The sequence below is a fragment of the Neomonachus schauinslandi genome, chromosome 1, assembly GCF_002201575.2.
Source record: "Neomonachus schauinslandi chromosome 1, ASM220157v2, whole genome shotgun sequence".
NCBI classification, from domain to species: domain Eukaryota; kingdom Metazoa; phylum Chordata; class Mammalia; order Carnivora; family Phocidae; genus Neomonachus; species Neomonachus schauinslandi.
In genome coordinates this window covers 129,918,992-129,942,529 of record NC_058403.1, presented here as the reverse complement: position 1 = coordinate 129,942,529, position 23,538 = coordinate 129,918,992, and the positions used below count along the sequence as shown (strand labels likewise).

At 42.2% G+C, this 23,538-nt stretch overlaps 1 protein-coding gene across 1 annotated transcript in view; it reads right to left on the bottom strand.

The window, feature by feature from the left end:
• The window catches only part of PLCL2 (phospholipase C like 2), a 185,447-nt gene extending 172,421 nt beyond the window's left edge, over positions 1-13,026 (bottom strand). Inside the window, 2 exon segments of the mRNA XM_021678796.2 lie at positions 12,681-13,007; positions 13,009-13,026. Coding sequence (XP_021534471.1) covers positions 12,681-13,007; positions 13,009-13,026 — 345 coding nt within the window.
• Positions 13,027-23,538: the final 10,512 nt, after the last annotated feature.

The following is a 23,538-nucleotide window of genomic DNA, read 5'->3' as shown; positions in this document are numbered from 1 at the left end:
CATCACCACTAAACTGGCCTTACAAGAAATGTTAAAGGGACTTCTTTAACATGAAAAGAAAAGCTAACAACTAATAACAAGAAACATAAAAAGTAAAAATCTCACAGGTAAAGATAAATATACAGTAAAAGCAGTGGATCAGCCACTTTATAAAACTAGTATGAAGGGCGCCTGGGTGGCTCAGTCGTTAAGCGTCTGCCTTCGGTTCAGGTCATGATCCCAGGGTCCTGGGATCGAGTCCCATGTCGGGCTTCCTGCTCAGTGAGAAGTCTGCTTCTCCCTCTCCCACTCCCCCTGTTTGTGTTCCCTCTCTCGCTGTCTCTCTCTCTGTCAAATAAATAAATAAAATCTTGGGCGCCTGGGTGGCTCAGTTGGTTGGGCGACTGCCTTCAGCTCAGGTCATGATCCTGGAGTCCCGGGATCGAGTCCTGCATTGGGCTCCCTGCTCAGCGGGGAGTCTGCTTCTCCCTCTCCTGCTCCCCCCTCTCGTGCTCACTCTCTCTCTCTCTCAAATAAATTAATAAAATCTTTAAAAAATAAATAAATAAATAAAATCTTAAAAAAAAAAAACTAGTATGAAGGTTAAAAGACAAAAGTAGAAAAATTAACTATAATTAAAGGACACACAAGGGCGCCTGGGTGGCTCAGTCGGTTAAGCGGCTGCCTTCGGCTCAGGTCATAATCCTGGGGTCCTGGAATCGAGCCCCATGTCCGGCCTGCTCAGCGGAGAGCCTGCTTCTCCCTCTCCCTCTGCCTACTTGTGCTCTCTCTCTCTCAAATAAATAAATAAAATCTAAAAAAAAAAAAAAGGATACACAAAATAAAAAATGTAAAATATGGTATCAAAAACATAAAAGATGGGAAGTAGGAATAAAAAATGTAGAGTTTAGAATGTGTTAAAATTTAAGTTGCAATCAAATTAAAATAGATTGCTTTATAGGCTGTTATAAGGGAACCCCATGGTAATCACAAAGCAAAGCCTATTGCAGATACGTAAAAGATAATGAAAAAGCAATCACAGTGAAAAAACAACACTAAGGAAAGGCATCAAATCACAAAGGAAGAGAGAAAACGAAGAAGAAAGAAACAGAAAGGATGAACAAAAACAGCCAGAAAACAATGAACAAAATGGCAATAATTAAATACATATCAATAATTACTTCAAATGTAACTGGACTAAATTCTCCCATCAAAAGACGAGTGACTGAATGGATTTTTTTAAAAAGAGAAGATTCAGCCATATGTTCCCTACGAGAGACTCACTTCAGATCTAAGAACACACACACTAAAAGTAAAGAGATGTAAAAAGATATTCCATACAAATGGAAACAGAAAGCTTGTGCAGCTATACTTCTATCAGTCAAAATAGACTTTAAAACAAAGAGTCTCATAAAAGACAAAATAAAGGGCATTGCATAATGATAAAGGTATCAATCCAACAAAAGGATATGACATTTGTAAATATTGATGCACGCAAAATAGGAGCACCTAAATATATAAAGCAAATATCAACAGACCTAAAGGGAGAAATTGACAGCAATACAATAATAGTAGGGGACTTTAATACCCACTTATATCAATGGATAGATCATCCAGACAGAAAAATCAGTAAGAAGACACTGGCCTTAAACAACACTTTAGACCAGATGGATAATAGATATATTTGACAAGGATAGACCAGATGGATATAGAGATATATTAATTGACATATACAAAACATTCCATCCAAAAGCATCAGGATACACATTCTTCTCAAATATATATGGAACATTTTCCAGGATAGATCACGTGTTAGGCCACAAAACATCACAATAAATTTAAGAAGACTGAAATCATATCAAGCCTCTTCTCTGACCACAATGGTATGAAACTAGAAATCAATTACAAGAAAAAAAGAGGAAAAACCACGAATATGTGCAGATTAAACAACATTTTATTGAACAACCAATGGGTCAATGAAGAAATCAAAGGGGAAATACAGGCCTACCTCAAGAAATAAAATCTCAAATAAATAATCCAACTGTACATGTAATGGAACTAGAAAAAGAAGAAAACAAAGCCCAAAGTTAGTAGAAAGAAGGAAATAATGAAGATCAGAGCAGAAATGAAAGAAATAGAAACAAAAAATTAGAAATGACCAATGAAACTAAGAGGTGGTTCTTTAAAAAGGTAAACAAAATTGACAAACCTTTAGCTAGCCTCACAGAGAAAAAAAGAGAAGACACAAATAAATCAGAAACAAAAGAAGTTACAATGAATACCACAGAAATACAAAGCATCATAAGAGACTACCATGAATAATTATACACCAAAAAATTGTCGAACTGTTGACAACCTAAAAGAAATGGATAAATTCCTAGAAACATTCAATCTTTCAAGACTGAATCATGAAGAAATAGAAAATCTGAATAGACTAATGACCAGTAAGGAGATTGAATCAATACTCAAAAACCTCCCAACAAACAAAAGTCCAGGACCAGATGGCTTCACTGATGAATTCTACTAAATATTCAATAAAGATTTAATACCTATCCTTCTCAACTCTTCCAAAAAAACTGAAGAGGTGGGAATGTTTCCGAACTCATTTTATGAGGCCAGCATTACTCTGATACCAAAACCTAACAAGAACACCTTAAGAAAACCACAGACCAATATCCCTGATGAACACAGATGCAAAACTGCTCAACAAAATATTAGCAAACCAAATTCAAGAATACCTTAAAAGAATCATACACCATAATCAAGTGGGATTTATTCCAGGGATGCAAGGATGATTCAGTATCCACAAATCAATCAACATGATACTCCACATTTAAAAAATGAAGGAGAAAAATTATATGATCTTAATAGATGCAGCAAAAACATTTGACAAAATTCAATATCTATTTATGAAAAAAACTCTCAACAATGTCAGTATAGATGGAATGTACCTCAACATAATGAAGGCCATATATGACAAACCCACAGCTAACCTCCTTATACTCAACAGTGAAAAGCTGGAAGTTTTTCTACTAAGATCAGAAACAAGACAGGATGCCCACTCTTGCCACTTTTATTCAACACAGTATTAAAAATGCTAGCCAGAGCAATTACACAAGAAAAAGAAATAAAGAGCATCCAAATTAAAAAGGAAGAAGTCAAACTGTCACTATTTGCAGATAACATGACCCTAAAGACTCCAGTGAAAAACTATTAGAATAAATGAATTCAGTAAAGTTGCAGGATACAAAATCAATATACAGAAATCTGTTGTATTTCTATACACTAATAATGAACTTTCAGAAAGAGATTTTTTTTTAGATCCCATTTATAATTGCATCAAAAAGAATACCTAAAAATAGGGCGCCTGGGTGGCTCAGTTGGTTGGGCGACTGCCTTCGGCTGAGGTCATGATCCTGGAGTCCCGGGATCGAGTCCTGCATCGGGCTCCCTGCTCAGCGGGGAGTCTGCTTCTCCCTCTGACCCTCCTCCCTCTCATGCTCTCTGTCTCTCATTCTCTCTCTCGCAAATAAATAAAATCTTAAAAAAAAAAAAAAAAAAAAAGAATACCTAAAAATAAATTTAACCAAGGAGGTGAAAATTCTGTACACTGAAAACTATAAGGCCCTGAAGAAAGAGATGAAAAAGACACAAATAAATGGAAAAATACTCCATGCACATGGATTAGAAGAATTAATATTATTAAAGTGTCCATACTACCCAAAACATTCTATAGCTTCAATGTTATCCCTATCAAAATTCCAATGGCATTTTTCACAGAACTAGAACATATAATTCTAAAATTTGTATGGAACCATAAAAGACCCCAAATGGCTAAGGCAAATCTGAGAAAGAACAAAGACAGAGGTATCATACTCTCTAATTTTAAACTATACTACAAAGCTATAATAATCAAAACAGTATGGTATTGGCACAAAACAGACACACAGCTCAAAGGATCAGAATAGAGAGCCTCAAAGTAAAGCCACAAATCATGGTCAATTAACACATAAAAAAGGAGTGAAGAACAAACAATGGGGAAAGGACAGTCTTTTCAATAAATGGTGCTGGGAAAACTGGACAGTCGCATGCCAAAGAATGAAACTAGGCCACTATCTTACAACATACATAAAAATTAACCGCAAATGGACTGAAGACTTGAATGTAAGATCTGAAACCATAAAACTCCTAGAAGAAAACATAGGCAATAAGCTCTTGACATTGGTCTTGGCATTAAATTGCTTTTATCTGACTCTAAAAGCAAAGGCAACAAAAACAAAAATAAATAAGTGGGACTATATCAAACTCAAACACTTGTACACAACAAAGGACACTATCAACAAAATGAAAAGACCTGTATTAAATAGTAGAAATTATTTCCAAATGATAGATCTGATAAGGGATTAATAGCCAAAATACATTTTTAAAAAAACCTCATATAATCAATAGTAAAAAAAAAAAAAAATCCAAATGAAAAATGGACCAAGGATATAGACATTTTTCCGAAGAAGACATATTGGTAGCAACAGACACATGAAAAGATGGTCAATATCATTAATTATCAGGGAAATGCAAATCGAAACAACAATGAGATATCACTTCATACCTGTTAGAATGGCTGTTATCAAAAAGACAAGAAATAACAGGTGTTGTAAAGGTTGTGGAGAAAAGGGAACCCTTGTACACCATTGGTGGGAATATAAATTGGTGCAGCCACTGTGGAAAACAATATGGAGGTTCCTCAAAAAATTAAAAGCACAACTACCATATGATCCAGCAATTCTACTACTGGGCATTTATTCAAAGGAAACAAAAATACTAACTTGAAATATATATGTACCCCTATGTTCATTGCAGCATTATTTATAATAGCTAAGATATGGAAACAACCTAAATGTCCACTGATGGATGAATGGATAAAGAAGACATGGTTTATACAATGGAACACTATGCAGCCATAAAAAAGAATGAAATCTGGCCATTTGTGACAACTTGGATGGACCTTGAGTTATGCTTAGTTATTATGCTAAGTGAAGTAAGTCAGACAGAGAAAGGCAAATACCTATCACATGATTTCACTTATATGTGGAATTCAAAAGGCAAAGGAACAAAACATAAAACAAAGCTTACAGATACGGAGAACAGATTGGTGGTTATCAAAAGGGAACAGTCTTGGGGGGTGGACTCAATGGGTGTAGGCAACCTATGATATGGTGATGGCAACTAGACTTATTGTGATGATCACTTTGTAGTGCATATAAACATCAAATTATGATGTACACCTGACACTAATATAATGTTTATACCAATTTTACCTCAATTTAAAAAAAAACAGTTGAAGTCTAAATAATATCTTGTTTGAACCCCTAAGGTACAACATCCATGTCTATTTATTCATCCATTCAGACATTTATTCAACAAGTATATACCTAAAAACATGCTTTCCACAAGACATTAAACTAGGTGCCTTCATAAACTCAAGGTAAGATGAAGTTACCTAAGAGGCAGAAGGAAACGGGGCTGTATAAAGATAGAGTGTTGGTTGGAAGGCAGAGAAAGGAACAATTCATTCTAAGAAGTGATTACCTGAGGAAGCCCTTGAAGGTAACACAGAGGAAGGAAGCACCCAGGCTGAGATAAAAGAGGTAAATCTAAAGGCTAAGTTGGGCATGGAGAGCAGTTGCATGGGGCTCCGTAATAGCAGATCTACTGGGTGACCATATTATTTATCATCCAAACCAGGATGCCTTTGAAAGTGAAAGGAGACACTATTAATAATTTTGTCAGGACAAAAGGTGTAAATCTGGACTGTCCTGGGCAAATTAAGACATACGGGTGCTTGGCTCAATGAAACTCATGTTCAATACCCTCTGATCACTTAGCTGGGGCAACTGACGCATGCGCACTGTTGTACTGAGGCATCAGATTTAGAAAGGCACCAAAACAAATCATTTTTGAAAGCATCTTTATAATATGTCTGACAAATCTCTCTGGGTACATTCTGCATATTTCAAAAGACAAAACTTCCAAAATGGGCATGGCAGATCTCCAATTCAAATGGAGCTAAGTGAGTTTGCTCATCTCAGGATAAACTCTAAGTAAGAGAAACTAAAAATCAGAAAAACAAACATACTAGGTAATGCTTATTGAGTGCTTCTCAGGCACCACACACACATGTGCTCTGAATATTTCATACACACATCATCTCATTTAATCTTTACCACAAACGCTATGGGGGAGGGGGTTTATCCTTTCCATTTTAGAGAGTATGTAACTAGACACTCAGACTTAAATATCTTCCCCAAGGCCACACAGAAAGGAAGACGGGAAGCCAGAGTCTGATCCAAGCACCTAACTCCACACCCTCTATTTTCCTTACCACTATTCTGCCTCCTGAATAATCCAGACATGCAACATGTGGCCTGAGTGCAGCCCAAGCTGTGGGAGTACAGCCCAGCTGAAAGTATTAGCTAGAACATGTTTTACCTAATTACCCCTGCCAGGTGACCCAGCACTGGTGGCCAGCAGTGCCTAGCCACCTGCCCTCCTCTACTACTTGGAACTAGGAGGGTGCCAAATGTCCTGCCAGCAGCCTGGACCATTCACATAATTGTCATGAAAGCTCAGTGTGATTAATTATATACTTTGAGCACTCTAAAGCTATGCAATTATTCTGACATAAGAGAAATAGGTACTACTGAAATTTCCCTGGTGGTTCTGACTTGTTTGAGTCATTACTAATACTTTTTTTTTTTAACTTTTTTTTTTTTTTTTTAAGATTTATTTATTTATTTGAGAGAGCGAGAATGAGAGAGAGTACATGAGAGGGGGGAGGGTCAGAGGGAGAAGCAGGCTCCTCGCTGAGCAGGGAGCCCGATGCGGGACTCGATCCTGGGACTCCAGGATCATGACCTGAGCCGAAGGCAGTTGCTTAACCATCTGAGCCACCCAGGCGCCCTCATTACTAATACTCTTATGCCAAGCACAACCGTCTTGATCTACCACTATTACCAGTAGAAAAAAGCCATTCGGGCAGCTTGCAAACACACAGTGTCTGGTAAACTGGTAAAAATATTTGAATATCCCTTGCACTACAGAATACCACTAATATAAAATAAAAAGGTAGCTAAACTAATCTAGAGGTCTGGTAGATGATTAATGACAGCCAAAACTTAGTATTAATAAGAAATAGAGAGCAGAGCATCCATTCTTTTTTTTTTTTTTTAAGTAGCTGGGCGTGGAGCCCAATCTGCAGGCTCACAACCCTGAGATCACGACCTGAGCTGAGATCAAGAGTTAGACACTTAGCCGACTGACCCACCCAGGCCCCACTAAAGCCTCTATTCTTGAACATGTATGTATAAAATAAAGTCTGGAGAGAAAATAGGAATGTTCATACTTCATTTATGTCTGCATTTTAGGCTGTAAATAACATTGCCCTATTTTGTTGAATAATGAGGGATGGGTAACTAAAGTATTTAAAAAAGGAAAAAAGAAGAACAGTCTAGTTTAGCACCCCTTGCAGAGCACACAGAACTATAAAAGGAACTGAACAGATTCTGGGAGAGAGCATTCTAAGAAAATAACTTGAGTGACCAAGATCAGCAATTAGAAAAAATAAACAATTTCCTGTCGGTTGTCTATTTGGATTTGGTGAGAAAAAACAAGAGAGATCAAACAACTGTTTTGAGGAGAGGCAGGAAAACAAGAAAGGGGGCAAGTAATTTTTAGAGTATGAAAATTAATACCCTCTGATTACTCCTGAAAACTGAACTCTGAATTGTGACAAAAGCTCTTTGAGTAGGCTGAGACAAGCAACCACGCCCTGGCCTTTCAATAGTTACCTTCTGTGGCCTAAAATGCATTAGGACAAAGTGAAGTGGAGAGTTGCTGATTGGGTATTAGAGTCTTCTGACCTAAAATATCCAGGCTGCCTATCTATCCAGACAAACTCACTTTGTGATACAGTTACTGTTTGTTCAGTATTTGTGATATGCCCACAAGTTTGATGGGCATGCGGTTGTCGCCTCCTTCCCTTCCCCCATTTGAAAAAAAAATCCAAAGCCAAATGCAGATATTATTTTAAGATCCAATTCAAGAAATGGTTATTGAGTGCCTGTTATCCATGCAGAACTGATAAATACAGCCCAGCTTTTGCCTGCAAGGAGTCTAGTTTATTTAAAACATAGGCCAATATAATATCCATGTGTACATTTTTACTATTTTGTTTAAATATAATTTAATCGTGTTTAAATATGTAATAGATGTGAACGTCTGCTTCTTCCCACCGTGGGGTGCTCAGCACGGAGACATAGGGATATATGTTGATATAAAGGTAGTAAAAGTGCTTCCCCTACACACCGTGATACTGTGATAGTAACAACAATGGTATTAAGAAAAATAAGGGCTGCTACCCTGGGCAAGATTCATTGTCCCACTAAAGCTGGAGGCTCTGGTCAAGCAGCCACAACAGGTACCTGCAGCTGCCTGGCTATGTTAGCTCTCGACTTCTTCTGCCAGCAGGAATAGAGTCTTTTGGTTCCCGCCAGTAAAGGGAAAAATTTTAATTTTTAAGTTTTTTTTTTTTTTTTTTTTGACAGAGAGAGAGACAGTGAGAGAGGGAACACAAGCAGGGGGAGTGGGAGAGGGAGAAGCAGGCTTCCCGCCGAGCAGGGAGCCCGATGCGGGGCTCGATCCCAGGATCCTGGGATCATGACCCGAGCTGAAGGCAGACGCTTAACGACTGAGCCACCCAAGGCGCCCCTAAATTTTTAAAGTTTAAAGGGGAAAATTAAATCCAGTGTTCCAAACCACCAATGCTATATTAATAAGACAGAAAATTTAAAACTGCAAGAGTAATCTGGGGGACAGTGGAGTGCCGCCATACCAAAATGGGGTACAAAAACCAGCTCTGGCCCCTTAGGCAAATGGTTCACCTCTCTGAACTCTTGTTTTCTTCAGCCTCCCTGGCTGTGGCAGGACCAAGTCACAGAATTATATTAAGCACTTTTCATGTGTTTTGCACAGTGTTTAATAAATAGCGCCTATTATAATTACTTTTCACTACCAAAATAATGCAGTGGCTATAGTTCTTACTTATTAAAAAAGTACCAAGGATCAATGGTTGCCACAGTCTCGGCATGAGAAGAGGGGAAGACTACAGAGGGACTGGGAGAATTTTTTGAGGGTGATAAGACTGTTCTATATTTTGATTATGGTGATGGCTACACGAGTGTGTATGTTTGTCGAATCTCATAGAACTGGACACCAACAAGAGCAAATTTTACTTTATGCAAATTATATCACCTTTTTAAAAGTACCGACCACAATATTGAGTGTGGTTTTAATTAAAATAGTTTTAATTAAAATAAACCATGTAAACTAATGGGCATTTTAACTTCATTCATTTCTAAAATTAAAAGGAAATCTAAGGCCTATAATGCTACTTCATATTTTCAGACCAAGTCTTTAAATTAAAGGCTTGAGCTACTTGTAAAAAATGGATGTCGCCTAAACAATTAAGCAAATTAACTGTTTCAAAAGAAAGCGTGGATTGTACCGAATGGTGTGATGAAATGAAGTATGGAAAGAGAAAATGAAAGTGATGTTTTCATTTACTAGATTACTTAAGATGACAAATATAATGGCTCCTTCCCTCAAAGGTAATGGGCCTTTGTGAATAATCTAAAAGGGGTAACATGATTTCCAATAAGCAAGGAAAAGTAGAGAAGGCTGGTGATGAATTCCATGATTTATTTATCTTCTCAATGTATTTATAAAAGAGTCTATAGGGCTGCTCACTCTGAATTTTTCATCAACACTGTTACCATAACCAAGAACTCTTTTAGTACAGATCTGTGCATCTATTTTGGCAGAAAATGTAGTTTTACAACAATTTCTTACTCAACACCATATTTACAAAACAGATGGAGTTCCAAAGAAGTCATTTCAAATGAGAAATATAATTCTGGTCAGCCTACAGTGTATTTCTGCATATGTCCTGCATCTCAGCAATAATCCCCTTTCTGTGCCCACTGCTCATCACATACGGGCTGTTATTTCTCCCTCTGACTTGGGGATCCCCACATAAGAGGAATGTCAAGATGGTAATGAAAATGGAAGCTAGGAAACAGGCATAGCTCACAAGCCTGACATTTCAACTAAAGCAACCCCATCAATACTGGCTAACAACTCCCTGCCATGCCCTCAAGCCCCCAATTACCACCTTGCTTATCCATCTACTCCCGCCTCTATCTTTCCATCACCTGACTGAATTCATCCCTTATATTGGAAAAGAACATAAGGAAACCAGGGAAAGATGTCACTAGTGCTTTTTCACATGAGCTTCTGTTAACTTTTTTTTTTACTATTTTTTAACAAAAGTGAAATAATTTCTGCCATTCATGTGACAAAAATGTGCACTATTCATTGCTTTATGAAATTTGACATTAAAGACCTCTTTATTCTATCAGAATATTGTCTTCATACTGTTATGTCTGTAGAAAATACCACACTAAGTTTCTAAAATCCTGATCCTTCAAGGCACCAATTCAAGGGGAAATATACCAAGTTAATTACCTAAGTATAGCATACCCCTTTCTATAACCCAGGCTTGATCAACTTTCAACTATATTTCCATGGTTTCAAAGGGTGTTTAAGAAAATACACATCAACACAAAGGAAAGAAAAAGAAGTAAATCAAGTCATCTTAGGAGGTATAAGAAAATGAACAAGATATGAGACTAATAAATACCAAACCACCAATTTTAGAAATTAACAGAACTTAGAGAAAACATGTACTTTCTCATGCCTCCATTCATTCAGGAGCAATCTATTGAGCCCCTACTATGTTCCTGGCAATGTGTATCCAGGGATACAACTCTGAACAAGAAACCACCTGCCTTCATTAGAAAAAAGAAAAATGACAAAGATATCTTTCAAAGTTTCAAAATTCAAAAACCAGTGATTGCTGAATAATTGATTTCCCCATGTGCTTCTAGAATCTTCAATGAAGAAATCTACCAACAAGGTCTCAATTCCACATATCAGAAATATTGGCAAATCATCCTTCTTCCCATTCTGAATATAAAATTAAAACAGCTGTTTTAATTAAATAAGTTACACTGTGGATCCCACTATGGACACCTATAAACCTCGATTTAAAAAAAAAGTGCAAAAACAGGCCCTCCATAAAAACTGGGGAATAAAATTAAAATTAGGTAGGCTGGTATCTTCTCTGGAATTTTCACCTCAAATTCATTAACACCACAATGTGGTATCACTACAAGTATCTGGTAGTCAATAAAAACAGACATGACACATAACTCTGTTAACAGGATTGATTATCATGCATAGCTGAAAGCAACTTCCACGGAAACATAAGCTACAGAGTACAAGAAAATATAAGTCACCCTTTAAAAGCCAGGTATGCAGCAAAAATAGGTTACTTTCCTTAAACTCTCAACGCCTACTGAAGGTAGTTAATACACTTGATCTTTAAGCCCTTCACTTGTGCCCTTGCCCAGACATAAACTGTACAAACAGATGACAAAGCGAAAAGCAGTTTCACAACTGCCTGTTACAGAGAGTAGGAAGGTGGTATATTTCACTAGATTACTGCAGAAGCTGGTAACACCATGAGACACTACAGAGTACTTAGAAGATTTCTGAAGGTCCGATTAAACTTCAAATACCACCAGTGTCAATTCTCTTTACTGTGGCCTGTTTTGCCCTTTCTCCCACGGGTTATCAGCCACAGGAAGGGTGGGTGCAGCCCTGTTAATGTGCTTTGCTGCTCACTGTCCTGGTAAACCCTTGATTTTCAGAAAGCAATGTTTTCATATTTGTTCTGAACTTAAGCAGAATGAGCTACTCTTGCCTAAGGCTCTGCTCTTCTTAGCTCATCAACTATTTTTGTTTTCACTCCATGTCACAAGAAATATTTTTACATTGCAGACCAAAACGTAGTATTAGAATGAAACCACCACAAACTCAGAGGAGTTCCTAATATTACTTCTTGAGTTTAAAGTAACACTATGCAAAAGATAGCAAAACCAAGCAAACTGCTCAAAAGAACTTCCACAGAACTGGGGGCCTGCCTACTGCAGCAAGGAAAAGATTAAATTGTGCAGAACTGTAATGTCTCAGTGCTTTTGAGCCTAAGAAAGCGGAAATCTTCATTTATGTTCAGAAACATACTCCATTCCCCCGTGTGACTGAGTGACCAGAGATTTTGCACCCTCTAAGTATAACCATTTGCTAGAGGCAACTAGATACAGATCAGAAGAAACCTATTAAATAAGCTCTGTTCACCACATGTTTTCACAAAACCAGTGTCTTTAACATACAATAGACACCTTACAGGGAGTCTGTTACCAGCCAAGCCTACCCCAGAAGAGCATGTCCTGCCCAACCAGGTACAGGCCATAATTCCAGGCCAGTCCTGGGAAAGATGACAGCCCCAAGTTCAACTGGGAATGTCTGAGCACAGCTTCCCCCTACACAGTAGGGATCACCTCTCATTCTTTCCAAATGCCATTTGCACCCAATGCCTGCTCCAGCACCCCAAGCACCCGTGCACCAGTGGTTCCCGTTAGCAGGGGACTCCTCTTACAACCCGCTCCTTCCTCCACCACTCCCCTCTTGGGAACTGACCCCAGGGGCGGCTGGGGGTGGGCGATCAGCGCCCTTCTCCCACCTACCTTGATGATGCTGCTCCGGCGGGGCAGGCCGCCGGGTTTGCTTTCCCGGGGGAAGGGGCAGGCGGCCGGGCTGGGGGTCGGGGCGATCGCAGCGCCGTGGAGTCCCCCGGCGGGGCTGGCTCGGGCTTCGTCCCCGGACACGCCGAGGCTGCAGTCTCCGTTGGAAACCCCGCCGCTGTCATAGCGCGCCCGCCCGTGGCCGAGGCGACCTCCCCCGCCGCCGCCGCCGCCGCCGCCGCCGCCTTCCCCGGCTCCAGCTTTCAGGGCGCCCTTGGAGCCGAGGGCCGGACCCGGGGAGGTGGGCAGGGCCCCGCCGGCGGCGCCCCCCCCGGCCGCACTCCGCCATGGGCGCCCCACGACCCGCCAGCACAAAGCCGCGTCCCCGCGTCCCCGCGTCCCCGCCGCCGCCTCGGGCCGCCGCGCGCGGCCCCTCCTCCTCTCCTCCTCTCCCCCTCCCGCCGCCGCCCCCTCGGCCGCTTCTTCCGCTTTTTTTTTTTTTTTTTTAATTTAGATGTGATGTTTGTTTCGAGCTCGCGTCGCACACGGTTCAAGTCGTGGCGGCAGAATTATCGGAAGATTCCTGCAGGGGAGAGAAGAGAGAGACACAAGTCAGCTCCGGCGGCGGCGGCGGCGGCGGGGCCCGGGCTCCCAGTACCTGGGGAAGGAAAACACGCCCCGGCACACGCGCCGCCGCGGGCGCCAAAAATAACCCGCGCGGGCCGGGCGCCCACCAGGCCACCGGGCACCCACCCCGAGGTAACGCGGCGGCCGCCTCAGGGCCTCGGGGCGCTCTCCCGGGAGACTCAGAGCACCCCCCCCACCCCGGGAATCCGAGCGCCCATCACGCGGGAACCCGGCGCCCAGCCCCGGGCCGGGGTGCCCACCTCGGGCTCAGGGCGAAGGGAAGCGGCGGGCGCCTGCGGCTCTGCGGCCTCGCGGAGGCGCCTCCCGAGGGTCTTGCGGCCTCAGGCGGGCGGGAGGTGAAGCCGCGTCTCCCTGGACCCCACCTCCCCAGAGGCCGTCGCGTGCCGAGCCCCGCCGCGTCCCCCCAGAATCCCCGCTGAGGCCTGCGGCCCCGAGAGGAAGCGCACAGCGGGCAGGGGCCGCTGGGCTGTGAGAGTGGCGGCGCGGCCCGGGGCAGCGCCTGAAGAGGGCAGCCCAGAACCCCCGCCCCTCGCCCGCGGCGGTCTCCTCCGAGCTCGGCGCTGCCCACTGTAGGCCGCGGGGACCCTCCCCGGCCGCCCCCGACCCACCGCGAGCCGCCCGGGCTCCCACCCGAGGTCGCCGCCGTCGTGGCTGCTCCCGCCGAGGCCGGGTCAGGGGGCCGCGGGAACCTCGCTGCCAGCGAGCGGACGACAACCGGCGGCGGCCGCGGGTCCTGGCTACCCCGGTTCCCCTAAAGCTGCCGCAACTGCCAATCACCCGCCCGGCGCCCGAGGGGCAACGACCGCGCAGGCCGCGGGGTCGGGAGCGTCTGGGGCTCGGGGGCTCGGCCTCTGCGCCTTCTGCTGCTCCCGGCCCGTGCACGGGACTCGTTCGCCTCCCACCCAGCTCGGGAAAAGGCCCTCCGGACGTTCCCCTCTGGGCTTCCCCAGTGGGCCAGACCTATTTCACATACAGAAACCAATTCCGTTCCCCGGGCTCCTGAACTGTGAATTGATTCAACTGGTTGCAAGGATGCTGGAACGCGGGCGGGGCCGGGGGGTGGGGGGGCGAGAGGTGAAGAGTAGAGGACCTCAGCAGAGCCTGTTCTGTGCCCTCCGAGTCGCCCTACAGAGATTTATCTCCGTCGTGCCTCCCTCCCAGTGTCCTTCCTGATCCCGCCGCCAGGGACGCGGGCTCATGTAGCCCGCTGCCGGTCCCCGCCTTAGGTCAGGCTCATCTTCTGGGGCAGGATCCTACTAGGATCACAGCAGCCAGTCCCTCTTCTCTCTGGTCCTTTCCCCTTCTTCTCCTCCCCTAATGCTTCAGGTAGAGTGACCTGCCTAAAAATCAACCCTGATCTTGCCGCTCTCCAGCACAAGTTATCTCCCCAGGATCTCCATCCCCCGAGCCAGAGGGGCTCCAACTCCGCTGGGGGGTACCCGATGCCCCACCCAGCCTGGCCCCTCCCACCTCCTCATCCCAGGTTCCCCAGCCTCCAGCCTCCAGCGCTTCTCCAGGACCCCAGTTCTAGTCCAGCTCCTGTGTTTCCTTTTCCGAGAATGCACTTCCCAAGGGCACAAGGGATAGTCCACTGGGGGATGAACTTAAAGACTTTGCTTTCATTAGCATGACGTTGTAGCAAACTGCCTAGTAGCCTCTGAGGAAATGGGATTTACATACATATACATACCCACCCTCGCCTCTGAAGCAACTTCAAATACCTTCATGTTATTCTTGGGGGCGTTTTAATTCTTCTGATCTTCTGGATTCATGTTTTTGTAACCCATCAGAAAAGCTTTTATTCATCTCTAGCCAATCTGGGCCTACACACTAACAAATATTTTCACATCGATGGACCACAATGTTTTAATATTTTATTCAATCCCATCCTTTTTTTTTTTTTCTTTCTAGTTTTGGTTCAAAAAAAATTTTTTCTGTCATGATAGTTTTGCAAGAAAATATTATTCAAATAATTCAAATCAGATTCTTAATCTACTTTATATCAAATATCGTCAGAGTAGCCAGTGAACGAATATGCTGAGGGGGAAGAAAGGAAAAATCCTGGACCTTTATTCTTCACATTCTCTAATTTTGATATTTTGAGTTAATTGCCTGAAGGTCTCTCTGCCCTTTCCTGCATTTACCAATCACTAGTAACATGCTATGAGACTCCTATATCTTGGCAACTTGTACCATGAGTTTCCCCCGGTGAGTGGGGGGACAAGTACAGATTTAAACCTCCAGGATGTTTTTTATAAAACCACCATCTAATTCACCTAATGCTCTCCAAAATGAGCACCTATCCATCTCACTCTGGACTCCCAGCAGGTCAAACCAGGGAGACTTCGTTGAAATAGGCTTGGCATTTAAATTAAAACGTTTCCCAAAGCATCTTGGCAGACCTGTAACTAGAGATGCCAGAAGCCCAAGGCTTGTGCCAGGTTCCTTTTTATCCCCCTAAGTGCTTGTCTCCCACAAGCTGCTGGTCACACGCCTGCTGATGTTATAGCTGTACTTCTTCATCACACCAACAGCCAGACTGTAGGTACCATTTCTTCTATATGGTGATGGGAAGCAGCATGTTCCTCCGACATGTGCGCTTCTCAGCTCCCAACAGGCTTTTTGATAGCTAAACTCAGATTTTTTTCATCGCAAACAGCATAGTAAGCAATTTTCTCCTCCTTCCTGCTTGTCTCTCTGCAGTTACTAAGTGATTGCTTTCCATTTCTCCTATTCCATGAGCACTGTTATTGAAGAAATTGTAAATATTTTGCCAAAATCTTGCGGAAGTGTTTTCATGGCATTGTAAAATTCATAGAAGCTAGAGTTAGAAATAAGAGCCAAAATATCATAGTCATTCCTCAGCAAATCCTAATGATTCCTTCAGACAAATTTTCAGAGCGGGGCAATAAGAGATAGGCAAGACCCGAATAAAATGCTCATTCTGGATAACTCCCTGGTGCTCATGCCAATTTATTATATCAATATACACATGGTTAGATGTTCATGAGTAATTTTTCTGTAAGGTTTAAAGCCAATAAATACCTTTAAACTCTCATTATCCTCTTATGCAATACATTACTTTACAAAGCAATACATAGCTTTAAGTTTTCTTCATATTTCAGTCCATCTCAGCTTTTAATCGTCGTTGTCACCCTTACCAATCTATCTTCTATTTGTTTGTCTCTTTAATTTGATGCCTAGAACATAAGCTATTCAGGCTCCCTGGTCCATAACAACCTTCCTTCAGCCTCCCAAAATAACACTGACGCTGTTTACTGACTTCTTTTCGTCATTTATACCCTTGTAGGTTATGAATTCATATCTAGTTTCCAGTTCACAGGCTCTAACATTACAACTCTCTAAATTTTTCTGACTCACTGAGCACTTGGCCTTCAGATTATTTTTTCCCCTCAATGTATTATAACAATTTTCATTTCCCAAATCTCAGTCTCATTTATTTCTGTATTTCTCCAAAGACGCAGTTCAACCTCTGAGCCTTCATATTCAACTGCTCCCCATATGCTTAATACGAGAGCTTAAGTAGAGCAGAAAGTAGAAGAGCAAAATGCCTTAAGGAAATACCAGATTATATCAATGTACTGGTCAACACTGGCTACCCATTTGCCTCCTGAGTTAATCCAAGATGTTGATTTTAATCTAGTATGCTCCTAAGGCTTGGATTATGTTTATTTTATCATGATCCTTAACGAGAGATATGTAGCGACTGCTTTTCTTCCTGAGCACCAAAGAGGCAAGTTAGACCTGCCAAAACTTTCATTTTCATACTCTTCCTCTCCTCTGACACTAAAGATCCTTCACCCATTTTCCTTAGCTCCACCTTCTACAAGTATATATGGCTGCCAAGAAGCTGGGCACTCAGAGAATTACATCGACACTTTCCAGCCACTGAGGAACCACTGAGGAACAATTCATTAAATTGTCCTCAGTGGCTATTGAGCTGGGTAGCACTTTGAGGGAATCTATTAATTACTGAGGATTTGATAAGATTATCCCATCAACAAAAGTAACAATATTATTTGCTCTAAAATTACCATTGCTGGGGATGCCTGGGTGGCTCAGATGGTTACGCGTCTGCCTTCAGCTCAGGTCATGATCCCAGGGTCCTGGGATCGAGCCCCACATCGGGCTCCCTGGTGGGGAGCCTGCTTCTCCCTCTCCCTCTACTGCTCCCTCCTGCTTGTGCTCTCTCACTCTCTCTGTCAAATAAATAAATAAAATCTTTAAAATAAAATAAAATAAAAATTACCATTGCTTTTCATGCTACTTTTGTAAGCTTGCATGTATTTGAATGTATTTCTATTCTTATTTTATTACAGGAATCACCACAAACTCAAATGCCCATAAGGAGCCAGGTGGATAATGTAATGAGTAAAGCTGGAAGAATTTGTTTCATAATAGCATCACAACTTTTAGTTTTTCATCAGTGACATGTTTGCATATCAAGAACAGAGAAATACTCTTCCTGATTCATCTTTGTTTTTCTAGTTTTAAAAGAGCCTTGGATATAAGAAATATTTCTCTTTCCTCCTAACTCTAAGAAAGATAGTGTGAACTTAATGATAAATAGCAACTGACACTCAGCCAGGTGTGGGACAACAATATGGAGTGATAGGGACTCAGATAACCTCGTAAGCAATCTTACTGTTGCCATAAGGTAGTCCTGGCCCAATGCTGCCAGGATCATCTTATTTTTCCAGAGAAGCCAAAAATCTGGAATATAAAATTAGCTATTGTGTTAGTTCATTCTCTTAAGAGAAGGACACCCATGAAGTGAGGTCTCCCTCTATTGTTCTTTATAAGTCTACAGAGAAGTCTATTTTTTTCCTCTCCTACCTCCTAACTGTATGATGAGCAAAATGTAGCCAATGCCTTCCACATTTTGCCTATTTGGGGGTCTTGTCAAAATGATTTTCAAGGATAGCTTTATTTTAATGAGTTTAAGAAATCTAAGAAACCATATCATTTTCAGCATCCCAATGTGTGATGTATGGCTCCCAACTTACTTCCCTTCATCCAGCCATGCCCACCTCCCAATCCCAGAACTACTTCATCTCTGAACTCTGAAACTCAGAAACCCATTGTCTCGCCAAAAACTGCCCTTCTATCAGTCCCTTTCCTTTACTTCCCCACCTGCTAGCCTTAGCAAAACATGGGCTTCCTCCATCCACCCCCTCCCACTCTCTCGGTCCATCAGTGCTCTTTTCTATGTTTTCCTTCCCTTCCCTGGGCCTCAGGACCAAGACATTCAACTACATTCCCATCAGCATCCTGGGCCCTTCACATCACTGTCCTATTGTGCCCATCTTGTCAATCTACAGTTTTGTATACATCCAACCATACATGCCCCAAGGCTGCCACTCTGCTAGAGAGAAAAAAAAAATCCTATAACCATGCTGACTGGATGAGTGTATGATTTATGTGTTCAGTGGGGCCTTTGGTGCTCTGAGGCAATATTTTACTCTTTCCTAATTGGCTGCAAGTTTCCATTCTCCAAACTCTCCCAGCTGGCCCACTGACCCCCATGCCATCTCAGCAATAGTCCTAGAAATTTTATTTCACACACACAATAAAATACATTAGAAAATAATTTGCTTTAACTTCCCCTCCATGCTATTTATCCTTACCTCACCCATTACCCCTGCATCTTAAGCTAACCCCAAATCAGAAACCATGTATGACTGTCTTTTTTGATCATTGGACTCTTCTGTTCTGATGTGTCTTTTTCTTTTGGGACCAAAGGATTTCATAACCCTTCTTTGGGTGAAGGGGAAGTGGGGTCTTCAATCTCAGTGTCAATCAAACAAGGACAAAAATCAAGGGTTTTAAAGGCAGCCTTAGATCAAAGAGAGAAGAAATTTCCTCCTCCTGGGCCACCTTCTCCTCATGGACCTGGTGTGTCAAGTCTTCATGGGAGCTCCAGGGAAGTAAGGAGGAGAATAAGGCCTCCAAGAGCCAGGAGGAGAAGTCTACCTTCATCAGAAACCCCACAAGGCGAGGCCTGTGGACTCTAAGGAGAGGACATTGTGTGACCAGTTTCAAGTTGCTCTTTGTGGTATAATTCCCCCATGCTGTAAGTAGGGAGAGGTTAGGTATTAAAGCTCCTCTCCATTGTACTATATTACTACCTTCCCTCTATATGAATATATTCTAGATATACTTTCTTAGCACTTTTTCAGTTACCAGCCTATTGTAACTGGTTTCCTTCCTCTTCTACTGAAACTGCCTTTCCAGAGGTCATGGTTGACATCTTAATTAACAAACCCAATGGCTACTTTTTAATCTTTATCTTTTTTGACCTTTGTGGGACATTTGATATTGCTAACTCTCCTTATGTCATTGAAACTCTCTCTTTCCCTGCTGAGATTTTTGCCCTGGTTGTGCCACAGGAATCTCAAACTCAACATGCCTTAGGCTTAATTCACTGAGTCTTTACTCCAAACCTCTATTCTCCTGTACTCCATATTTCTTTTTGTGGTACTCTACCCAAACAGTAGCCTTATGAAGAACTCAGCATCAGCCTCAATTCCCAGCACCCCTTGTTCCGGTTAACTATTAAGGCACAGTTAACCATGTAAATCAACCTAGAAATATCTCTAGCTTGTCCCATTCCCACCAGAGTGACCTAGTTTACAGTCTCACTACACATGGCTTGGACTATTGCAGGAGCCTCCTAATCCTGGCTGACTCTAGTCCCTCCCCACACCCCCACCCCCACCCCAGCATCAATCTATTTCTCAAACCACCATCAAAATTGCCCTGAGGGGATCCCTTGTCAGCCTAAAAGTCTCCAACAGTTCCACTTCAAGACAAACATCATTCTCCTTAGGCAACACACATGGCCCATCATAACCTGGTCCCCAGATTCCTCTCTAGCATCATCGTCTACATTCTCATCCTCTATATGTTTGCTAGGTTGAGAATTCCTATTTCCCTCTCTCCACTGGGAGAACTTAAAGGCATCCTTTAAGAAAGCACAAATGTTTCTTCCACTGATAAGATGTTCCTGACTCCAGAAGACATAATGAGTTACTCCTCTAGGCTCTTAAAGCACTTAGTACATACCTCTACTACAGTCTTCATTATACTATACTGTAATTATTCATGAGTCTTTTCCCCATGAGTTTGAGCTCAACAGAGTACAACTTTGAAGGCTTTTCTCCACGCTAACTGAGCTTATCAGAGTTTGACAGTACATAAGGTTCACCTTCCAACTCTGTACCAGCCCAGGACCTGACCTATAACAGATCCTCAGTAAATTTGATTTCAGTAAGCCTTTTATAAAAATCCATCTTTGTCCCTCATATGCTTATAAAATCCTTTTTTATTTCATAAGGCCTCTTTCTTTGGATATGCTGAGTATGTTTTAGTCTCTGCCTTCCAATTTTTCTCCCTATCTTTTCTACTTATCTGATACCAGTAAATCCATTCATGTAGCTAGCATCTGTTAAGCATATACGTACACTGTGTGAAGAACTATATTTGATGCTATGGGGGAAGGCGACTAGGAGTTTGGGTAGGAGAGGGTTTTATTTTCCATTGTGCACGCATTACAGTCTCAGTTTTAAAATTACTTAAAAATAATAAATTAAAGGAGCAGTCCCAGCTCTGCCATGGGTCAGTAAAAATTCTGACCCAGCTCTGAGAGGTAGGATGTAGCAAAACCTGACCAGATCAAAAACATTACCCCTCCAGCTTGGCACGCTGCCCATCTCCTTTCTTAATTAGTTAGAAATTCCCACCGCTAACACTACACAGCACAAGAGAGGACAAAATCTCCAGAAGGCTGCTGTTAGGATGTACAAATTACCTGGCAAAAGGAAGTTTCTCTAGACAGCTCCTGCTTATGCACATTAGCAAAAAATTAGCCAAATGTCACCTTGTCCTTTCTAGCATACACATATGGAGGCCACATGAGAGAGAAAAGACAGGTTAATCTTGTTACCCAGAAGGTGGAGGACAAGGCTCAGAACACTAGCCATTCCCACTCCCACCACCAAAAAAAACAAAACAAACAACAAACCATAGACAGGGGGCCTGGGTCAAGTGAAGAGAGATTGAGTACCTAGCTGTAGTTTTATAATGTGGCTCCAGGCCTGCCCGATACAAAGCAACTCCTAAGACAGGACTTGGGGAGGGAGCAAGACTTGAGTGAACCTGGGCTTTGCAGGAAGTGACGTAGCTGACTTGGGGTCAGAAGGGCATTCTGGGGAAGCCAGCCAGCACAAACCAAGACACATCCAAGTTCCTCTGCTTGTCACTAGTTCCCATGCAAACACTTCTTGCGTTCTTAAACCATAGTTAAGACACAATGTGGAGGGAGCCTTAAATGATCTTTTTAAAGCATTGTGATCATATAAACAAAGGATCTTGAGCTCAACAGGTCCTACCACAGGAACACGAGGAAGTGAATAAGCTATGGCCACAGGGATTTTAGGCTCTATGGAGAGGAAACCTTCCTTGGGTGAGCCATTGGGCCCTGGTATGCATTACCACGGGGGGCTTGGAATTTCCTTTCCACAAGAACCTTAAGCATAGGGTAGGCAATTACCCACCGGGATGGTCTGGGCTGCCCCAGCCTGAAGGCAAAAGGTCATAATGAATGACTCCTTTGACCTGCTGATTCTGGGTGTTTAACCACAGAGATTTTTAAAAGTCAAATTAGATGTTGGGGGTTTTGTTTGGTTGGTTGGTTGGTTGGTTAGTTTTTGTTTTTGTTTTCAGATCTCAGTAGTCTTCATTTTAGTGGAATTACTCTTTGGTGTGCTGTAATGAAATGTTCCAGCTCTCTTCCAATCCCGTGTATTTCTCACCAGAGTGTCCAATTCCCTCTCATTTGCTGTCTTGAAATTGAATACCTTTGTAATCATATATTCCCATATTCTGAGTGTAAGTGTTTCACATAATTGGTCCATTTTTCCTACCTTTTAAATTAGGATCCCTGGTTTCTCTTTATCACTGAACCCAAGATCCCAGGACACTCTCTCTTCTGGGTAGATTCTCCACTTGGTGAATTATAAAATGGCCCTTTTCCTAACATGGCAACTAACTTCTTTGATGCTGAGAACATGCTGTATTTGTAACAGCTAGGGGCAATTAAAGTGTCTAGTAGAGTACAATGTTAGTGGGATTAATTTTCAATGAGAGTAATTTTAAATCACCCTCAATCTCCAGTTTTGATAATGGGTAACTTGGGTTTTAGACTCTATGTTTATCCAAAATAAAGTTTCTTATCACCATATTTTCCATTGTCAAACTCAGCCTACTGCCTCCATAAACACTTCACACATTGAACCATTTCTGTGTTCTCCAATCCATCCGTCTCCCTACAAAGATTGTATTAGTCAACACTGACATCTCAGCCGTAAAAATGATCACAACCATCTCTGCTCTGCCTTCTCTTTTCCTTTTAAACACACAGCTTAAATCTTAAGTCTTTCATAAGCCCTTTTCTCTACAGTGGTGTGTAAACACTTCATTCCAACAATCTACTGTTCTCATTATTACTTGTAGGGAAATTCAAACCTTCTGTTTAATTTGGGATGTTAGGAAGCAGCTTGGCTGTATGACTCAGCCCCCAGACCTGAGATGCTCTGCCTAGGAGCTCCTATCAGAACCCTTGTCATTTGGTCGCTACTTGACTTAAGATAATCCTTTAAACCTTGGGGATTTCATTTTCCTCCAAGGTCACGTGGGGATAAATATGCTGACCTACCTTTTGACCTGCTTCCTGGGATGGATGCAGACCAACATGTGCAAGCACTAAAGAATGGTTTAAATGCTGATTGAAAAGGTAGCAATTTGAGCTCACAAATAATTTCCCCAAAAGGTCAATTAGACTCACAAGATTTCTCTGGCACACACAGCAAGTCTCAGCCTCATCTATATTTAATGTACTTCCCTCCTCACTGGTCCCCGTAAAGGTGAGTTTGGGGTGTAATAAATCTTTCACAGTAAAAATTTCCATGCCCCCAAATTCCAGAGCCCCAGTCAGTGGCCCCCTTATTTTTATTTTGAATATAATATCTGCTAAATCACAGCATATGGATACTTGTTGGAACATAATTGACTCCATTCCCCTTATAGTGTTATTGACAACTGATTCCTGTACATTGTTGACTTGGGGATTGTATGACTGCCCACTAACTCACCCATCAGCACACAGTGTGTTATACACACTTTTTAGTTTCTC